General features: G+C 54.6%; 5 protein-coding genes across 5 annotated transcripts; 2 read left to right on the forward strand and 3 right to left on the reverse strand.

Moving 5' to 3' along the window:
• Positions 1-7256: 7256 nt before the first annotated feature.
• On the reverse strand, positions 7257-7760 carry JN550_003971 (uncharacterized protein; the record flags this gene model as incomplete). The annotated part of the gene is made up of 1 exon (XM_049315434.1): positions 7257-7760. One exon carries the CDS (start codon positions 7758-7760, stop codon positions 7257-7259), a length of 504 nt encoding a protein of 167 aa, XP_049173993.1.
• Positions 7761-8086: 326 nt separating this feature from the next.
• JN550_003972 (uncharacterized protein) lies at positions 8087-8335 on the forward strand (the record flags this gene model as incomplete). The annotated part of the gene is made up of 1 exon (XM_049315435.1): positions 8087-8335. One exon carries the CDS (start codon positions 8087-8089, stop codon positions 8333-8335), a length of 249 nt encoding a protein of 82 aa, XP_049173994.1.
• Positions 8336-11003: 2668 nt separating this feature from the next.
• On the reverse strand, positions 11004-15611 carry JN550_003973 (uncharacterized protein; the record flags this gene model as incomplete). The annotated part of the gene is made up of 5 exons (XM_049315436.1): positions 11004-11545; positions 11616-12864; positions 12914-13087; positions 13135-13451; positions 13511-15611. The coding sequence occupies 5 exons, from the start codon at positions 15609-15611 to the stop codon at positions 11004-11006; spliced, it is 4383 nt and encodes a 1460-aa protein (XP_049173995.1).
• Positions 15612-16174: 563 nt separating this feature from the next.
• JN550_003974 (uncharacterized protein) lies at positions 16175-16915 on the forward strand (the record flags this gene model as incomplete). Its single annotated transcript, XM_049315437.1, has 1 exon — positions 16175-16915. The coding sequence occupies one exon, from the start codon at positions 16175-16177 to the stop codon at positions 16913-16915; it is 741 nt and encodes a 246-aa protein (XP_049173996.1).
• A 919-nt stretch (positions 16916-17834) lies between these two features.
• JN550_003975 (uncharacterized protein) lies at positions 17835-19460 on the reverse strand (the record flags this gene model as incomplete). Its single annotated transcript, XM_049315438.1, has 3 exons — positions 17835-18146; positions 18203-18352; positions 18402-19460. 3 exons carry the CDS (start codon positions 19458-19460, stop codon positions 17835-17837), a joined length of 1521 nt encoding a protein of 506 aa, XP_049173997.1.
• Positions 19461-20308: the final 848 nt, after the last annotated feature.

A 20308-nucleotide genomic window follows, 5' to 3' on the forward strand; every position in this document is an offset into this window, starting at 1 on the left:
GGGAGAATACAAACCCATCACATGATGTCGACCGGCTGCGAGTGATCCTTGCAACTGCTTGAATTGGGCCGACACTCCTATGCGCGGCTCATGCCCTTGCAACCACCTGTCTTAGTCTTGCTGGGCCTGCTCTGCGTGGAGTTCAGTTAGCAGATATCCCGCAGAGGCGCAGCAGGGTTTGCAGGGTGCAACAAGTCGCTCTGCCTTGCAGCAGAAGGAATGCATCAACCCTGTTGACGTTGCCGACGGGAGCATGCTTCTTTGTTGCGCAGCGGACGGGGCCGTTTCTTTTCGCTGGCTGTGCCACCATGCCCGAGTCGAGCGCGCCATATTCCCCAGCGCATAGCCGCATCCATTGAGGCTTCGGCCGATGCCAAGCAACTCGCTGCGCAGAGCTGTTCGGATTGCAGAAACCACGGGTTCTGAGCACCTAGGATAGAAACATGTTCGCACCCGAGACTGGGTCGGGCCAAAGTGCCTGCACTAGTGTAGATAGGAAGATGATTGATGTATTCAGATATCCAATAAAACGAAGAAAAAGAAGGAGAAAAGCTTCCAAACAAATCAAAGTGAGTTCTCATCCGGGGTATTAGGACTCGGTGTCTGTCAGGACACGACTGAAAATGTGGTGTATCAAAAGAAGATGGGGTCCTCCCGCCGCCCACATCAACCCAATCCAAGACCCCGCCAGCTCGGGGAAATCGCCATCGCAAAAAGATATGTAGATGCGCCGAGTTCAATTTTTGAAGAAAAAAAGGGCATGCCGGTCTCTTCGCAGTAGGTCTGTCTGCCCGCCGCCATGATAATGTGCCTCCAGGTCGCCCCCTTCCCGCAGCCTTTCGCCGGCTGGGGGAGGTAGCAGCAGCAGCCCCTTTGGTCCTGTGGAGGACATGAAACGCTGTATAATGATCCGCAACACACGGCGCGATTGCTCGCTTGACTTGTCTTCCGAAGAGAAGTTCCGAAGCACATTAGATTCTGCTGCACTGCTCTCAGCAGCCATTACTGCGGGGTTTCCTTTAAGTCATCGTCGAAATAAGAACCCTGCGCAGTAGAACACGACTTACGCCTGACGTTTCGAGTGTCTCGGGCACTTCCCCCCTCCGGACACCTCCCTTCGCCGTGTGCCCTGCTGGCATACACCCGTGGCCCGCATCTCTGAACAGTAGGCAAAGTCTCCGTACGTTGTGCATCCGCACGAGTACACAATGACCATTTGCGTACACATGTTGACGTCTTTTGAGGGAATACTATCGCGACACTTGAGCTCTATCTCCCTGCAAAGTGTGTTAGAAACAACCGAGTCACGGTGGAGGCTAGTGCTGGAGTGTATAAGAACTTACAACAAGCGGGTGGTGAGGCTATGTGCTTCAACGGCACGATGACCGAGACGGCTCTGGGGGAGGATATTTGTTACAAAAATTGACAGTCGGGCGTAATGCTGTGATTGATTGATTGATTGACAAGACGGGAGAGATTGCCCTTTGCTGAGTCTTGCGTGAGGTTGCCTGGACTGGTCCGATAGCCACTCGAGGGTGGTGGACAAGACGTCTTTATACTCTTGCACAGACTTTGACACCAGCGGCGATAGTATGTAGGTGGCCTCGTTTGACAGATGCAAGGCAGCCACGCCCGAAAGTTGGTATATGTTGGTGACCCTTCAAAGCATCCGTTCGAGTGACGCACATTGGAAATGCCGGGGTACAAGCGAGTGAGTGGGATTAATGCATTTTAGGCAAGTAGTTGGGAGCTGGAGGCAGACTACGAGACCACTCGGGGGTGTAGAGGACTAGTTGCCAACATGTATTTCCCAAGTCGGAGTACATGCGACGACAAGAGGCCAATCCTGATCTCTGGGTAGGTGAGCAGGAGATTGGGGTCGAGGCGAGGTTGACGGAGGACGAATGTATGTGGCCTGCGGGAAGGGCGTTGGCACATGAGAGAAAAGGTATGCCATCCAATCCAAGGCTATAGATGTAGTAGAGCAGCGGCCTGCAGGTGTGGCCGACGACCAACGCTCCGGCCACTTCCATGTTCGGACCCGTTCCTAATTCCTGAGTCCTGTCTTGGATGCTTGTATGCTTGTATGCTTGTATGCTTGTATGCTTGTATGCTTGTATGCTTGTATGCTTGTATGCTTGTATGCTTGTATGCTTGTATGCTTGTATGCTTGTATGCTTGTATGCTTGTATGCTTGTACGCTTGTACGCTTGTGTGCTTGTATGCTTGTCTGCTTGTATGCTTGTATGCTTGTATGTACGGTAGGTACCTACACCCACACTAACGAGGAGCGGCAGGGATGCTGCTCCCGCGAGGTGGGTTACCAAACCAAATGGCCATGCAGAATACGGTACCTAGTTACCTGAACTGCTGGCTCCCATCTCCCATCTGGAGCAACTCGAGCTGCCCAGGGTCCGTCCACGGCGGGTGTCTGTCCGTTTGCGCGGCTGGTACATTTGCACGCACACGCGCGCACGCACTTCTCGCGCACACACCCCAACCGCAGCCCTGAGAGAGGGGGGAGAGAGGGTCTGCCAGAGATTGTCAAGCTGTCTACACATGCAACAAGGCAGGCCTGTGGTGCGTCTGATTCGCTCAACGCCCGCGCAGTTGGACACTGGCCTATTTGCAAAAGCCAGAGGAGCGAGCCATCGGAAACACGCGAGTGGTGCGGCTTCGCTGGGTACCCAAGTCACCCAAGAAAACTGCACCGTTCTCCCGTATCTTGCCTGACCGTCTGGCCACGCCCACGAACGGCGCACCTGAAGTAGTGAGCAAAGACGGGAAACAAGTCCGTCAAGTACCGGGGTCGTTCCGAGTGGCTTGAGCTCTTACCCATGTACCAAGTGGGCCCCATCTGCACAGCAGCCTCAGCAATCGAAGGAGCCAAAGGCGAACAAGATACGGCAGCTCGACCACAACAGCCGGCATTAAAGGGCAAAGGATCGGCTTGCAATTGCTCAGAGAATCAATCAACCCGGAACTGACGCTCTGTGAAGGACTAGGATCATGTTTTCAAACCGTGATTTCCAGGAATCAGTCTGGCTTAAGCCCGATGAGGCAAAGTCACGATATCCGGACCCTGGCGGATAAGGTTGCGGCAACAGCCTTCTTCCTTGAGAGTCGTCTTCCACCAGGTGGGCTCCCAGGGTCGGACAGGTATTCCTCTGACACATGGCTCGGTGGCACACATGCGGACGATGGCAGCATGAGACCCGATAAAGAATCCATTCGACCTGTGCAACGGAACGCGGTCCAAACCCCCAGTTAGGCGCACCCGCTCTCCTGCCTCCACCCGCTGGCACAGCCGTCACGAGAGCTACGTGCCGAACCGCAACTTAACCATAACCCGCCCTCTATTGTTCCAGTCGCCCCTTGAAGGATCTGAAAAGATATCTTAAACCAACCAGGTTGGACGAGCTGGACATCTCGAACGGCTCCTGGGAGCGAGCGAGGAGGAGGTACGTGCCTCGGCAACCTTGCGTCGATCCGTCTGCAATACAAGAATATTCCCGCACTCTGTTCTATTGCAACCACTTGAAGGAGCAGTCGACAGCAATACTCAGGTGATACCCGCTCTATATGGCGCTAGTCATGTCTGTCTAGAGCCCATCAAGTCCCTTAGGCTGCTGCGCTACTACAAGTGCCCGATGATGTACTTTCTTTCTCGCACAGCACACATCGCTTGAATACACGCTTGGAGCCTCAGTCGCCCAAATGTTTCGTGACTTTAGGTACTTCCGTGATCAGCATACGCGAGAACCCGATTCTGGCCATGTCCCATCAGTCTACCCTGAAATTCATGTTGCGGGCGGCCTAGGGTGTCCAGACAGAGTCGACCTAGGCGAACCCAACTCGCCGAACGCTGGTCCAACAACGACTAGCACGCAACCAACACCGCCAACAGTCCATAAGCGCAGGCCGCTGGGGGTTTGTACTGTGAGTGACTCTTCCGCTCCATGGAACAAGATCCATCTGGATGAATCGGATGACAGGCATCTGCGGCAGCAGCGTTTGGCGCTTCATGTTGGTGGGTTAAATGTAACCAAGACCCTGCCTTTTCAGAATTGTTATTGCAAGGTCACGCATTTGATCACATTACCATCCTGGCCCCAGTCATCGCTCACCACCACCCACCGATCCAAGAAGCCGGGATGGGTGACAAGAGCTGTTCGCCCAGTGCAACCCCATGAAGCTATCTTGAGATCCTCAAGTTGGGAAGGACGTTGTCGAACAGCCCTACCGTGGGGCCCAGGCCCGAAAACCGACCTTCTGGTATAGGTGACCGGGGCTGAACCTGATCCAACAATCCTGTCGGCCCAAACTCGCTCGAATACTCAACCTCCAGCAGCTTGATACATGACAATCTACTGACGTGCGTCTTTGGCGGCAGCATCCTTGTGTCAAGTGATGACCACAGTCCCAATTTACCAGGATGTGCTGGCCCATACCTCTGCAGCCAGCATATGGCGTAGCAAAATCTGCAACGGGATCTGATGCCGAGCTTATGGAACGATCCTTCAAGTGTGAAGAGAAGGAATCCGCTACGGAAGGATGGGCTTGATGATCTTAGGCATTCCTTTCGCCTTGTGGTGGCTCTTGGAAAACAGCCGCCCCCACACAGGGGGTCTCAGCGAGATATCTGTCAACTGGACACTTACCGATCCACGCGCAAAGCGTTGTCGCTGAATAACTGCTCTGTGGTTACATCAGCTAATATCTGAAAGGCGGGATTTGATTTTCCGATTACTCACTCCAAGCCAATACCTAGTACCCTGACCGGCAGAGTCTCATGCCAGTCCATCGCCGTACAGTTTCGTGAGCCCGACTCGCCGGAGCCAATGACCAAGCTGCCGGCCCTTGATATGCAGAATGTCTCTTTTCTATTGTCCCCCTCCAGCCGGGGAGCACGATTCGGGTTCGTCACTATACCTGGCGCGCTTAGCTCCTGGCACAGAAGTGACTTGAAGAAGACGCATTGCATTGGGGCAATACCTACCGCGCGTCAGGTGCGAGTTGAACCAGGTTGAGCACCCAGCGAGATGGCTGACGCTGGTCTGCCCAGATGAGATGAGCTTTCTGTGACAGCCAATCAGAGCGCACAAGGCACAATTAAGCGCCGTGGATGCTGGGGCTGTCCCTGGTCGTCCGCAGCGTTGGGTATGTCTCTGCGCAATCAAGTGATAGACTGGACACTTCTACTGGGATCCGATCCGGTATTTGCAGATTACTCGAGCTGGTTGACGGAGAATGGCTGGAGTGCATTCAATTCACGAGTGTTGGGAAGCTCTTGTGACGCGATGGTGACACTAACAGAACTGTAAATTCCAACAAACACTTGTCCGTGCGAATCAAATAGTCATACGCATTCTGCATAAGAGTAGCAAATAAACATGGGGCCTGGATGGTGAGACTTGACAATGATGTTTCTTCCCCTGGCTGTATTAGGTTGCCGCCTCTGTGGTATCTTGCGAGAATGCAGCAGGGCCATGAACTTCATCACCAACAGCATAGGCAGAACATGGCCACTGGCAGGGATTCACAGCCTTATGCGGCTTTACAATTTTCGTCTGTCAGACTGCGGCGTCCTTAATTGAAACAAGCAGCACCAATATTGCCGGATGGCCCTCCTGCCTGGCCAACAACCATTCTTGCCCCTTGATGTAGGCACGACAGACATACATAACTCCGAGATTAAAGACGAAGAAATCAGCGGATAAGTCCTAAAAGCCTTCGCGGTGTGCTTGCTCCCAACTTGGAGTAATGTTAGAAAGCAGAACAAAGCACATCTGTCCTAGAGTGCTTGCTGAGTTCGCTTTTCATTACCCTTAGCCCAACGGGCATACAGGAGCCAAGGTGATTTGCATACCTCCCATCTCGTCCTTGCTATCAGCCGCGTCATCGGACCCGGACGTAAAGTAGCATCCGCGTGGCTGCTGAGTCAAGCACCAGCAAGAGAATCCCAGGGACCTGGGTGAACTCTATTTCAGCGCGTCCAGGAATTCATTATTTGGGGCTTCCATCGTCGTGGAGCAATGTAACCCTCAATAATGTATGCGCCATGCACGACCGAGGATGGCTGCCTGACACATGGGCATGAGAGCAATGCGGGTTTCGGTTCTGGAAAAGCATTCGAAGCATTGCCTTCATCCTCTCGAGGTTTTCCCTGTTGGTCACATTGCGCACCTCGGAGGCAGACTACGACCGATTTCCAACAATTAGGCACGACTGCTACCATATGACTAGCCCACCAGAAAACCATGCTTCTAGGAGTTACAATGTGATGGTGCTTCTATATCCGCACCAATGCATAGGAATAACCAACAGAGTATTGCAAGTCAAAAGAGTTGGGGGCATTGGATGCCTCTCGGCCCTTGAGCTTCATTCTAGGCACTTTTGTTTTCGACTCGGTAAAAGCAGTGCCCTCGGCACCTATGACGAAACAAGAAGCTGACTTGTACAGATGAACTCCCCTGATTTCGGTCTGCAGATTGTGATGTCACAGCCCTGGGGGCTACTGGGATGTCTACATGCTCAACGGTAACGGTATCTGTACCCGAGGGGGAATACGAGCAAGACCGACCGGGCAGTATCCACGTTCTCCAGGCTTCACCGTAAATCATTGCTCTAGCAACCTCGGCCTCGAATAGCTGGTCAAGCTGAAGAGCTCCAGGGCAGGATGGCTTCCCGCGTCCCTTGCGTGCCGCCCGTGATTATATTGCCCAGCAGCCAGGGTAGCCTTGTAATGGTCCAGGGGGATGGAGTTCGATTGCAGTCATGACTAATGATTGCCGGAGAGATGACAGAGCTATGTCAGCGTCAACTACTGCGCTCTCCTCGTGTTGCTTTATTTATGCTATCTACTGTACCATGGTAGGCTGCCTTCTCCGAGCAGATGCGACGAGTGGACGAATAGTGCTCTCAGAGCCCTCGAATCGAATCCGCCCCGCTGGAACATCTGCACTACAGTACTGCGTGCATGCTTAGCATGTAACGGGAGCGGGTGCGCAGCAATGTCAAACAGCATGCCATTCCTAGGCAAGTATAAGTCAACGGACGAACAATCTATACCACATGGCTGCGACCGCCCAATTGGTCCTCTATACCCGATATTCCCGGAAGCCCTCCATCGATAGGGCTGGGAGGGAGATGGGCTCCGTCCGTCCAGCAGCCCGTTCCGAGAAATCCCTTTAGGCGAGCGCTGGCCTACCGAGACAGCCAATAGGACGGGCGCATCCCCCGTGAGGTCGGGAACCTTACGAAGCGGCTCTCAAGGAATCATTGAACATGTCGCGGCATCCCGGATCGGGGCCGATCTCCACTCTATAGACGTCCATTCTATTTGATCTCGACATCCTCGGCCTCCGGCCGTTGATTTGGAGGGTTTGCAGCCTGTTTTCGACCATTTCTCGACCACGTCCCGACCGAGACACACGGGTCAGAGGGGACCCCCACTCGCGGCTATCAAGGGCTCTCTGCCCTCTCTGCCCTCTGCCCTCTCTGACTCGGCTTGCTGCTTTTGTCAGCGACCACTCGCGGGCCAATGGCGATGGCACGTGTGGGAACGCGCAGCGCAGCGCAGGCAGCGCATTGTTACATGCGGCCGTCCTCTGGGCAGCTGCCCACTTATCGAGAGTCGCGGGAGCCGTGATCTGCCAGCCCAAGTGTCGGGCGGGCTTCTTGGCCAATACGGCGCTGAAACCAGCAGCGGAGCCTGCGGCACCTGCGAGAGAATTCCCACGCGTCGAGCGCTTGGTCATCGCATCGACCAAGACCAGCCCGGACGATAGGAAAGAAGGTCCGGAAGAGGGGTTGGCTGGACATTGCATCGACCGGCAAGTGCGTCATGTAGGTTTATAAAAAGCCAGGCCCTCCGAGGTTGGTCTCGATCCTTTCACTTTCTTTGTCCCATCCTTCTGTCAAGTTATCCAGCTTCCCGATCCAAAGAACCGCCACGACTTGCGCCCTCATCCTTCTCGCATTCAGTCCGCACAAAAGAAACACAAAACGCTCGCATCCTCCTTACACCCGCTCGACTTCATCACACAGCACACAAACACACACTCACAATTCCACATTCATCACAATGGCCACCAGAATTACCAACGCCGACGTCCGCAGCCCCATGGTGTTTCTCTCACTGGCTCCCACCACCTCTGAGTGTTTCCCTACCTCGCAGAACTACCAGCCCGCAAAGCGCCCGGAGGCTCGTCGCTCCTCTAGCTTGAGCAGCAACGACTCGGCCAAGCTTCGATTCCTCAAGCTTGGCCCCGTCCACTACGGCGAGCACCGTGATGAGCACAAGGCGGACTACCACGAGGTGGCCATCGAGTGATTTAACTCGACTCTCTATCCTGGCTGCTACCTGGGCACATTGCAGCAATTTCACGACCTTGATGACCAACCTTTGAGAGCAATAGATTGTACTCCTTTGATATTAGCTTCCACCCTACATTGCGATGGGACATGGAATTTCGGAACGAGCGGACCAAAAAAACAGCTGTTGTTCATGTGCTTATTTGAGGGGTTAAGGCGAAATGGACTAGACTATTAGAGGACTCGGAGCATTGTGGACAAAGTCGGTCATGGGGCAGGGTCCTCTTTCTCCTTGGGAAATCGATATTAAAAGCACCCAAAACATTATGATACTTCAATGGAACGGCGTTCACTCTCTAGTCCGGCTTTTGTTTGCTTGGCCAGGTGACTCTTCTCGTGTGGCGAGGGGGCCTGATCCCCCCTAGAGCCTAAACCGGTGTACGTCAGTGACATCGTGAGTTTGGGTGGACGGACTTAAGACTTTTTGGTGAAATGTGCGGAATTCGCCATAGTATGCAGGTGCTTGGCATGATAGGACGGGTTGCTCCATGCGGCAGTTTGTGTCTTCTATTGGCTGCGTTTCAGAGAGCAATGGAATCTGATTGGCAATGCGTCACCGCAAAATTCCTTGCATCATCTGGTGCGCCCCTTGGATCTCAAATGGATCTCAACACAAACAAGGCAAGACAGATAGACAGACAGAAGAACGGGGACAGAATGCCTAACGTCATGGCATACAAACAAAGCGCGTTGACCTTGTGCAATGTGTGTAGCGCCCCGACGGTGCACAAATGACAGTATATTACACAAATCTCGCTCACGACAGGCTTATCTCAAACTGGCATGTTTCAATAGTCCCTGCCGCCTGCTATTGTTGATCTCCAAGATCTGCCATGCGCCAAGCTGGGCCCAAGGCGGGTTGATCAGTGGACTACTGCAGCCTATTGAAACGGGGATTCAGGGCACCTCTTTGGTTGTCTTTTTTAGACACGGCACTAGTCTAGGGGTCCGACACTTGACAGGCTAACTTGTGACTGGCCCCCCCCATCTGACACCGCAACTCCCGAGACGCGATATAGTCCCCAAGAGTCTTGGCCCAGACAGCAATCTTGACGGATGCCACTCTCTTGCTCCGCCTGTCCCCATATCCCCCCGTTGCACTGGAAACTGTGAGAGACTGACTATTTCGAGCTAAAATGGGGCCTTTCAAATAACCAAAATAACTACCCAGCCAACCAACCCCGTCGGAATGTTCTTCTCTGAGAGTGACAGTCTTCCTTTCTCCCGCCGAGTGGCCCCCCCGGCCGCCCGGCTGCCAATCGCTCTCCGACTCGCACCCTGCTGTGCCTGGAAAGTCCGCCTTGCCCCAGCGTGACAGCGTCGATGCCGTGCCTAGTGTTGCCCGCCTACAGATCTATTTCTAGAGGGAGGTCGGAATACACCACTTATCGTTGACCCCCAAGACCGTTCGGGTTACACCGGGACGGGTGATCGACAGCATGCCTCCACTGCATTGGCACATCACGGCGGCTTGGCCGCGCCGTGCGCTGGACCTCAAGGTCACAGATTGGGGCCGGCGGCGTTTGGAGTGCCGGCAGCCAAGACCCGCGGGCTGGAGACAGTCTGATACCTGGCGGTCTTGGCTCCCTTCTCTGGGCCTCCTCTTTTCGGGGGTGTGATAAGGAGGTAGGTCGAACAGGGAGAGGTCCTGCCGTAGAATGCTCAGCTTCTCCCCCAGGAGGGAGTTTTAGACGAGAAGGAAGACTCTAGGTGACATGGAGCGGGCCGCTGCCGTCACATCGAACCTTCTTGGACGACTGGACGAGGGCCAAAAAAAATACAGATTCAGCTATCCTTGCCGCTGACGGGCTGACTGCTCTCTCGCGTCAACGTGAAACATATATAAGCCCGCTGCAACCCAAGTCTCACCCTGCGCAGATGAGCCCTCGGACTCCCCTCCCAGTCATGATGGCCGTTGCTGACCGGAGCAACGCATGTAATCTGTAGCAAAGCTGTGCGACGTGGGCGATGGATCGAGAAACCCTCCGAATCGAATGGTGCTATGTCGGCCCCAACTCCATTCCTTCCATTCCTGTTCTTTCATCACCGTGACGATTATGCACAAGGCTCCTGAGGGATGTGGAAAAACTTATCCACGGGTGACGAGGCATGGGGTTGAGAGTCAGAACGCCCCAACCTTGAAGCCAACGTCACAGATGGCGCGAGGTATAGTCACCACGGGTAGACATCATGGGTACTTGGTGCGGCGGAAATAGAAGCAACAAGTTTCTCAGTCCCCTGCTCCTTTGTACACAACCTGTGAAACGGCGAGCACTCGATCTCAAAGCTGCCTCCCTATAATTAGAAGACTCAGTACAGACCAAGGCACACACGGAAAAGACCGGACCCTCTGGACAGAAGGTCAAGAGAAATCTGATGATTTCTCGACATACGTCTCAATGTCAACGAGTCAAGTCGGAGCCTGATGGAACCGTTTGGACTGACTTTTGGGGCGGTCAGACTTCAGCTTAGCACCCTCTACTTATCCTTACAAGTACAATGAACCCCTATAGACCTGCCCCTGAGAATAGACAGGGTCCATCGAATGGCTGGATGTCTTAATTGAATTCTAGGACTCATAACCACGGCAGCGAGGTAACCAACTCTTCCAGCTGTCCTATTTTTGTTCACAGATACGCCAGTCCGCTGGCACCCAACAGTCCCTCGAGTGTGGCTCTCACTTCCTCGACTCCCGCAAACCCGACTCGGCCGGCGATCTCGGCTCTTCGCCCGGCTCCGAGCTCGTTCCACCGCGCCAGCATTGCACCGTCCACGATGCTCCTTCCTACGCCCGCATCGACGGCAGGGGGGTTGCGGCCCACAGCGCCGGTGGAGGTTGGCGCCCGGTAGGCCTTGGGGTTCAGGCCACCGAATTGCGGGAGCGAGGTCGCGAGCTGGGAGGCGAGAGACGAGAGGCGTCGGTACTCTTGTTCGGAGAGGGGCGCCAATGTGGATAGCATTCCTGTGTGTGAGGCGAGAAGAACCAGCTGTGGTTGCGATACTGCGGTATGTCCGTTCATGCCGTTGCCATTCATGTCGTCACCACCGGACAAGAACTCGTGACCCAGAGGTAGAGTTCGCGGCAATAGAAGACTGCGGCTGGGCACATTGGCGCCAGCAGAGAAGGTTGTGCGATGTAAGAGAAGGTGACCACCGAGCGATTTGGGATCTGAGTAGTAACGTTAGCATAAATAATGTGATGGGAGACAAAGCAGCAGCAGAGGGGAGTGTGGGCTTACGCTCAGGATCAAACTGCAATATGTGAATGCCGCCATCTGAATCACATGCCACGATTGATAGCTCGTTTCCGTGTGGCAAGAACTCTGTAGTGAGAACCTCCAACGCTGTCGAGCTCTTGCCGAACAGGACCATCTTATAGGGCTCCTCGGTGTATCCGGTGAACCAGACACCCTTGACTGCGTCGGCCATTAAGCACATCCCGGTGCCCTTGAGCTCCCGGACCGCAGTGACGTAGCAACTCATGTCCATGAACGCCACAGGAAGCAAACTACCGTCTTCCTTGAGGCCACGCACCATGCACTTTTGTCCCTGTGCAACGAGCATCAAGCCTTGAGTTCCTATCTCAGACAACGCTGTGACGGCGCCTCGGGGAATATCTTCCTTGGCTACAAGCTTGAGGCGCTTGTTGGTCTCTGGGCGGTCAGGCTTGGGGATGACTGACACGACGTCGTAGACTATCACCCGGCCCTTTATGGGCAGATCTTCACCTCTGGCGATAGCTGTTCCTACCACAATGAGCTGTTTACGCTCGTTTGTAGACTCCGAAACTTCGAGGTTGATGGTCTCGATACACATAATCGTCTCGCACGGTTCCATCTCAACTGTGTCGATGATGGTCCAGTTGACTGGATTTATGAGGTTCAGAGCGCCCCGCTCAACCATCGGCTTGAAGGTAAGATCCTTCTCAATTTGCCACTCCTTGTGATAGTCATCCTCCTTAGGGAGCTCAAACGGTTCGGCGGCATCGCTCCCTACAACATAGGTCATCGATGGCGAGTGATAGGTGACCGAATGGACATCAATGTGAAGCGGTAGTTTCCTCAGCGACATACCAATCTCGGCATAGGTTGTGTCACCCACTGGCACTTGACACACCCGAGCGTTACCGTTCGAGTCAGCGTATATGAACCCGCGCTCGCAGCCTTCGGTGTGGAAAGGACTCATGCTACGGACGCCAGTGCCTTGCAGCCCAATAACTTTAGGCATTGCCTTGGATGACTTGATGATGAAGCTTGGCGAAGCACCAGGCGCAAAAACGGTCTCGTAACCACCAACGTTCTGGCATCGTCTGAGTGGCATCATTCTCGGCTGTTGCTCAGCTTCATCCTCAGCAACCGCTGCTGGACTCTTTGCCAGCCGGTCGTTAGAGATCTTCTGGAAATGCAGCGACTTCGATAACTCTGTAGACTCTTCGGATGCTACTCGGAAAGGCGTGTATATAGTTAAATCGTCGTTTGAATGCCGGACCTAATACAAGTCAATTATAGTCCAGTTGTATCCCAAGCAGTACACATACAATCAGATGAGGAGACGACATTGTGCTGTCTCCAAGATTGGCCACAAGGATTTCCACGACGGTTTCCTTGGCGCTTCCTCGTCGTGCAGAGTAGCCAGCAGAGAGAATCGGAGGGACGTAGGGTAAGCCTTCAACAACACAGACTGGCTTGGATAAGTCCGGTAACGAGTAGACCTGAGCAGTCAGTGCTGAACAGCCACGGGATCAGAAGTAAGACTTACATGTAAAGCGCCGTTTGCACTCAGGAGGAACATCATGATGTTCTCGCCAGGCTTTGCACCTTTGTCCGTCTGTACGTTGGCAAAGATCCCCGTCGTATCCTCGTACAGACAACCTGTGAGCCACTTGGTGGAAAGAAGAGTATCATCCTCTTTCTCGAGCTCCTCCAGCTCTAGTGTTTTGTCGATTTTCATCACACAAACACTCGAGTCATCTCTTACCAGCAACAAGAAAGGGTCGGCTATGCTGGCATTGACAACTCTAGGTTCTAAGCCCGTTTCCTCGTCGAGCATAGGCAAAATCTGGCTGAGACCAAAATCTGGGTGAGGGTTCAGTCAGCAGGGGATCAAAAGAATGAGTTTTTCTAGAACGTCTTACCGCCATCATAACAGCGAACCTCGGCCTTCAGGACTTGGACAATTCTCTTGGAGCCTCCCATAGTCCCGGCGTCTATCGTGATGCCAGCAGCGGGGTCGAACTCCGTGCCCGTGAGCGCCTCAAACCCAGCTCCCGTCAATGCATACACATCGGACGTCTCGTAGCCGTCGAGATCGACCTTGGATACGATCATGAACATATCGTAATGCGTTGAAGCGTCGAGTTCGGCCCCCATAGAGGTAGCGCCCTTATCGGCTTGAAGGGATTTTGGTACAGGTTTCTGGGCCGATATAGTCCAGAAACCCCTCGCCTCTAGAAACTCGAACTGGCCGATAACAGCTGGCTGGACTTCGCGATTGATGATGGCGATGGAGCCGGCATTGCCTTTTCCAACAGCACATACAAGGCTGAGGTCACTGGACACCTCCTTGTAATCTGTCTCGTCCTCTTCTTCGGTTGGTACGCGACCCGGGCCTAGGGTGAAGCTTTGGATCGGGGCCGTACTGACCAGTCTATCATGGACCTTGAAGACTAGCTCGCCACTCTTGCTGTTAGAATTGCTGGGTGCAGTGGACTCCTGCTTCGTAGGGGCCGTTTCATCGGCGTACAGATCGTCATCGTCATCCATATCCTCAAGATCCTCTTCATCCATATCCAAGTCCAATGAAGCATCATGAAGGCGACCTTTCCGTTTCGTACTTTGAGCTTGCTTTCGTGTCCAACCGATAACAAGCGAGTCGCCATCTTCGCTACCAGCGAAGAGTGACGCCTTACCTAATTTTGCCAAGGTCGATGCTGATCCGAGGACGATAGAGCCTCCCGCCTCGGCGGCAACAGGGCGGACGCTCAGTCCAGCCACCGTACGTCCATCGATGCGGAAGTTCACATGGCAAAGGCGGCCATCGTTCAAGACCATCAGCAGTTCTCCATTCTCTGCCGAAAGCACTTCGATCTCGCAGCCTTCCAGTCTCAGGTCTAGCTCAGACTGGTCCACAAGCCCGAAGGAAGTGGTCTGCCTGGCAAACGGGTTTACACCGACGCCGTGAGACTTTCCAGATTGATCAATGTGGATCAGCTCATTCGTACCAACCAACAAAGCGCCGCCGACAGGCGCGGGCATGGCCATGACGCGGAAGAGGTCCTGAGGGAGTCCGTTGACTGAAAGGATGGTGGTCGAGGCCTTCTGCTTGAGGTCCAGGGTGAAGACCATGTAGGACAGGTGATCCTTGCGGCCAAGAGGCGCAGAAGGGGCCATGGTGGAGGAGAGGATACCGAACGTGGGCTCTCTGTACTCGTGGAGGAAGGCGAGGTGCACAGGATGGATCAGACTAGGATCAAGATTGGATAGGCGCAGGACAAATGAGGATGAATTGGGTGTCTCTTCATTGCTGCTAGTTCCATTTACAAGCGTCGTCGCCAGCTCTTTGGCCGGCCGGGGCCCATCCAATTCTTCATCCCAGTCATCCATCTCTATGTCTTCTTCCTCGGCCTGACTGAACTGCAAGATGGCGAGGTTGCGCGCACCGAATTTCAGGGCAGCGCACCTGCTGCCAGGGTCGGCTGCCAGGAAGTTGATGTAGTCGCCCAACGGGGCGGCCCAGGGGACTTTCTGTAGCTCGTCCTGCTCGTAGTAGTGGACGGATGTGTTGCAGACGGCGTGTTTCTCGGGATCCCACTCGACTGTGCTCAGCTTGGCGTCTCGGAAGGCCACCAGCAGAGCCTCGCCGCCGGACCGCGACGACTGGAGCTTGACGCGGGCGAGGCCGGTCACTGTGCCAGACAGGGGGTATTCGGCCTCGAGGACGAGCTTCGTATAGTTTGAGCGATCGGAGCGCACCAGCATGGAATCGGCGCCGAGGAACGAAGTCTCGAGGCCATCGTCGTCGTTGATCCGGCTGTCATAGTGGCCAGGCGACTTGGTAGACTGCGCGTAGGCGGCATTGTGGGCGTGGTCGAGCTCGGCGGAAACAGACTTGGTGGTGAAGACCTGGAGGAGGGAGCCTCTGGCGATGACCAGGTTGTTGCTTTGCGCCGAGAGGAATGGCAGCACAATGGAGTGCGTGACAGCCGTGGGAGGCGTCAACTCCGTGTAGCACTGCATGGCGATACACCTTGCACCATTTCAAGGAAACGGCTGTTCCAAAGTGCAGTGTCGAGAGCTGGTAAAGCTCGTGGGGGGGATCACGTCGTTTGGCATGTAAATTGGGTTCAAGCAGTCGAGTGGAAGCTCTGGGACGTGACTGGCCGTGAAGCTACCCTACGCGATTGGGGAACATAGTCGCTTAGGTGCATAAGAGAACTCGAGTGATATGCACGCCCAGCGTCGTCGGGCGGTCCTGCAATACCGGATAGAGCGGGGCACGGGCACTCACTTCACTTCCATGTAAGGTGGCTAACCCATCTACATGCAATAGGAATAGGAATAGGAATAGGACATACCAAGACGTCAACACCGTCACAAAGCAATACGATTTACGGTCCTCTCGCTCTCTCCAGGAGCAGTGTTCCCTTCCAATGAGGCACGTTCCTCGCGTGACTACTCTGCTCGTCGTAAGGGAACGGACATGAACGACCTCCGCCAATGAAGAAGTCCAGAGTCGAGTCTAGCACGACCAGAGTGCCTGGTAGATATCCCGCCACAGACTGAAACTCGGCTTCCACGCGATGCCGCAACCACGTGGCTTCCGCTTCTTCGACCTGCCCGCGGAGCTGCGGGCAGATATCCTGGAGCAGCTCGTGCTGGTGCCCCAGGATGTCCCCGTACACGCCCGGGCCGAGACGAGCACCGAGAGCCCGCCGGCCGCGCTGCTGGATCTGTTCCTGGCCTGCACGCAGATGTACCAGGAGGCGTCGGCCATCTTCTACGCGCGGAACCGCTTCCTGGTCAACCTGGGCTCGAGGCGGATGTTCAGCGACATCACGGCCGAGGGCCAGCTCTTCAGCCCCGAGGGCCTGGACGCCCGCCGCCGCGTCCGCGCCCTGCGGCTGCGGCTGCGCCGTCTCAGCGGCGACTTTGAGAAGGTGATCGCGCCCATCGTGAGCGACATGATCCTCTGCGGCAGCCTGCGCAGCCTCGAAATAGGCATTCTGACGCAGTCTTCCGGGCTGAAGGCGAACACGAGCTGCCGCTCCAGCTACGGTAGAGGCCTGGAGGCCGATAGCCTGGTCACAACTTCCCCCTTCCAGACCCTGCTCCGGCTTCTTGCGGACCCGGATCTGGAAGAAGCCGGGCTATGGGTGGCCCAGATTCACTGGTCTGTGTGGTGTCCTTTCCACGAGACGTACGATGGCAATCACAGTTGTCTTGCAAGTTTGCGTCGAGAAGGGATCGAGCAGGTCAGCGTAGACTGGGAAAAGATAGTTCGAGAGCTCGGCGATGTCAATATCATTGCGCGGAAGCGTTGACAGGCACAGCATCTGCTGGGACTTTGACACCTTGCAGGTATGACTTTGACCACGATGAACCACGCATGTCAACTCCGTAATTGTCACATACACATGTATAATCATAAGCAGGATACCAATACACTGCTCCACCACTCAAGGGGGAAATTCTTTCGTGCGAGGTCCAGTAACACTTCATTTTCTTGTGGTATCCTAATTCAACGCTGTACAGTGAAATATGGGAGAGTGCAGCAATCCCGCCTATCCCAGTCGTGGACCTTCCTCTTTTCGCCTCCCTGATTTGTCGCCCCTTTCTCCAGACAAGTCAGTCTTTGAAAATGTGGGATATGCCAACAAGCCGCCGCTTCTTTCTCCCCCAATCCTATCAATCGTGAAAGTGCGGTTCGGTGCTTGCGCAGCTGCATTGATCACCCTACCCGATACCAAAGCCTGCTAACAGTCCTGGTTTGTTGTAATTGAGTAGCATGCAGCACAGAGCGAAGCAAAGAAAGAATATAACAAAAGAAACCAAAGTACTTGTGTCGCCCCCTAGGGTCATCTTCTAAGAAAACAGGCTCGCCGTCCAACTGGAGGCCTGATCTGGTCGTCCTGTAACCCGCATCTGGGCTAGCACCGCTGAGCGGTCAGCTCTGATCCTGCGTGGTTTCCTGTCACCCGCTTTCAGTCTTTGAAGACGTATGCCAGTACCTCGTGCAAAGGCTGACGCCCTCCCTGCAGGAAGTTGCAGTGGCTGGTCGGTGACATTTTGCCAGGAGACCGGGGGAGGAATGGTCAAAAAGGGGTGTGCAAACCCCTCGTGTGACGCTCATTATATATGATTAAACTATACATGTATAACAGAGCGAATCTCACTGCCGAAACGCCTTCGCTATGATGGCTGATATCTGATCCGTAATGGCTCTGCATGAAAGAAGACATCTCAAAGCGTGACGTCGAGAACCAAACTGACGTCACGAACGCTGGAGCCGGCCAAATCCTCGAGGACGGGAATGAGGTCCAGTAGTTCGTTGTCGTGTGCGTCCGAAAACCAACTGCTGATGGGCACGGCATGCTGGGGGTGGAATATGTACGAGGTGGGCGAGTTGTCAATGATGATGGTGTCTTTCAGGTCTCGACCGACTTGAGACAGGTCCTTGACGTAGTTGCCCTGGTGGTTGTAACAACTCTCCCGGAACAGTCGATGGTGTACCACTTTGTGGATATCCAACTGATCAAGTAAGGGATCACCGTACTGAGACTTGTTAGTCAAACTGTAAAGCTGGGTCACGGCCTTGGCGGGCTTCTTACCTTAGAGACAGAGGCCGTGAAGACGACCACTTCATAGAGCTCTCCCACTCGCTTCATAAACTGGTCAACGCCTGGTCGTTTTATTACATAGACGTTGTGGTAATTCCCTTCAATTTCGACTGGTATCGTGAAGTCGGCTTGGTGCAAGATCTGGAATGGTGAGCTTATGCCCCGTGCGGATAGCAACTCAGAGACTTACCTTGAACGAGGAGTGAACCAGCGTTTCATCCAAGTCAAGCACTAGACACTTCCTCCCCTTCAAGTGAGGCTCCACGGGCGGAAGCAGCCACTTCTGTTCGGGGACCTGCTCAGCTACCGCCGTGGCCTTGTCCTCTGCAGCAATAGGCGCATTCGCAGCTGGTACAGGGCCGGGCGGTGGAGGCGGCACCTGCTTTTGGTACTGTTCGTCACCACCTACGGCGGTCTGCTGGGTTCGCTCCGCAGTGGCATCCGCATCGACCATGTCTACATCGCCATCGGTATCCTTCGGAGGAGCTGGAGCCTCAGGCATGTCAACATCCTCATGGTTTTCAGCCAGCGGAGGATTCACCGTGATGCTAGGCCCCGAGGCGCCGACCAAAGTCGTTTGCTTTGACTCGCTGTCACGATCGCCAATAGTTGACTGATCCTGCGCAGTGGAGCCGGAGACCCGTTTTGAAGACTTCGCGGCGTCCTGGGCGGCGTCGCCTGCCACTACAGATTCCTTCTCCTTCTCAGAGACTTGAGTTTTGCTGCCGTTGGTCTGATCGGAGGGTGTCGCAGTCCGGCGGCTGGAAGTCAACTGTCGCTGAGGGATCTTGTCAAGCTTGTGAGATGGCAGCGGTTCTTCGCCGCCCTCCAATGCATTGGCGTTGTCGGGCACACCGCAGCACCCAAGCAGCGAGAGCAAACCGCCCTTCTTTCGTCGCGGAGCGCCTCCCGCAGGAGAGTTTGGCTGCGAGGTACCTGGCGTGCTCGTGGGTCCTGTAACAGCTCCGGAGTGGTGGCTAGATGCACTCCCGTTCCTGCGACGTCCCAACATGCTGCCTTTTGAATCTTTAGAATTACCTCCGATGCTCTCTCTCGATTCCCTTGCTGTGGCCCCGCTCAACCCTGTTGTTGTCGGCGACGGCTGGATATTCTGAGATGAGGATCTCGACGGTACATGAAGCAGTCCCCGGCCTTTCTGTGTCGAGGGTGCTTCCGCTGGTGCGGAAATTTCCTGTTCGTGCGTCGTGTTTGACTCTCTCTGGATGTTCTCTTCGATGTCTCTTGACATTGCTCGGGATGGTGATTCAGATTCGTGGTTCTTGGACGCTGGATGCCAGTAACAACACTGCAGACGTTGAATTAGCCACTCATTTCTACGGAATGTATCAAGTCAAGAAAATTGGGCTTGCGCGCTCAAGGCGAGCCTTTGATGTTTTAAGGGACCCTCGGATTGAATGTGATGAAGCGAAGCATCCAAGGCGTCGCAGGGTAAGCGCGCAGCTCATCCAGGCGGAAAGCCTTCGGCCATCCAGGTGAACCGTGACAATGCTGGCACACGCGGAGGGAAAATGGCCGCGAATGTCTGCTCCTCTAAATGGTGACTTGGGGCGAGATCTCGACTGCTACTCACCTTGGTTGCACAGTACTGGTCAGCCTTCAGTGGCAGCCCAACCCCCTGAGGCTACAATTGGCGGCCGTCAAGGGCCGTGTTATCGGCGCTGTCGGCAGTGGAATGCAGAAAACGGGATATCGCTGAAATCTAAGACAGAGTTTGCGAAAGAAGCTGGCGGGCGTCGTCGTCGGACAGGCTGCGCGAGACTCGCGGTGGTGTGTCGCGCTGAGTGTGTGTGTGTGTGTGTATGTGTGAAGGTGGTAGGAGGTATCACCGTATCCGGGAGCAGAAGTGGAGATCAGGGAACTGGAGCGCTTCGATGCAATGATGATCGGGGGTCGTGGAATGGACCAGTGATGTGGTACGGAGCAAAGGACTCGACAAGGCCCGGTGGGGACCGCGCTCCCGACAGAAATGAAGTGGAATCAGAAGAGAAAGGGCGAGCGTGCTTATGCCGCCTGCAATCAAGTGCAACGAAGAAGAGAAGTCGAAAGGTGAGATGCGGTAGCCAGAGAGCAGCTTCG

Source organism: Neoarthrinium moseri, assembly GCF_022829205.1.
Source record: "Neoarthrinium moseri strain CBS 164.80 chromosome Unknown scaffold10_Wmoseri_CBS_16480, whole genome shotgun sequence".
NCBI classification, from domain to species: Eukaryota; Fungi; Ascomycota; class Sordariomycetes; order Amphisphaeriales; family Apiosporaceae; genus Neoarthrinium; species Neoarthrinium moseri.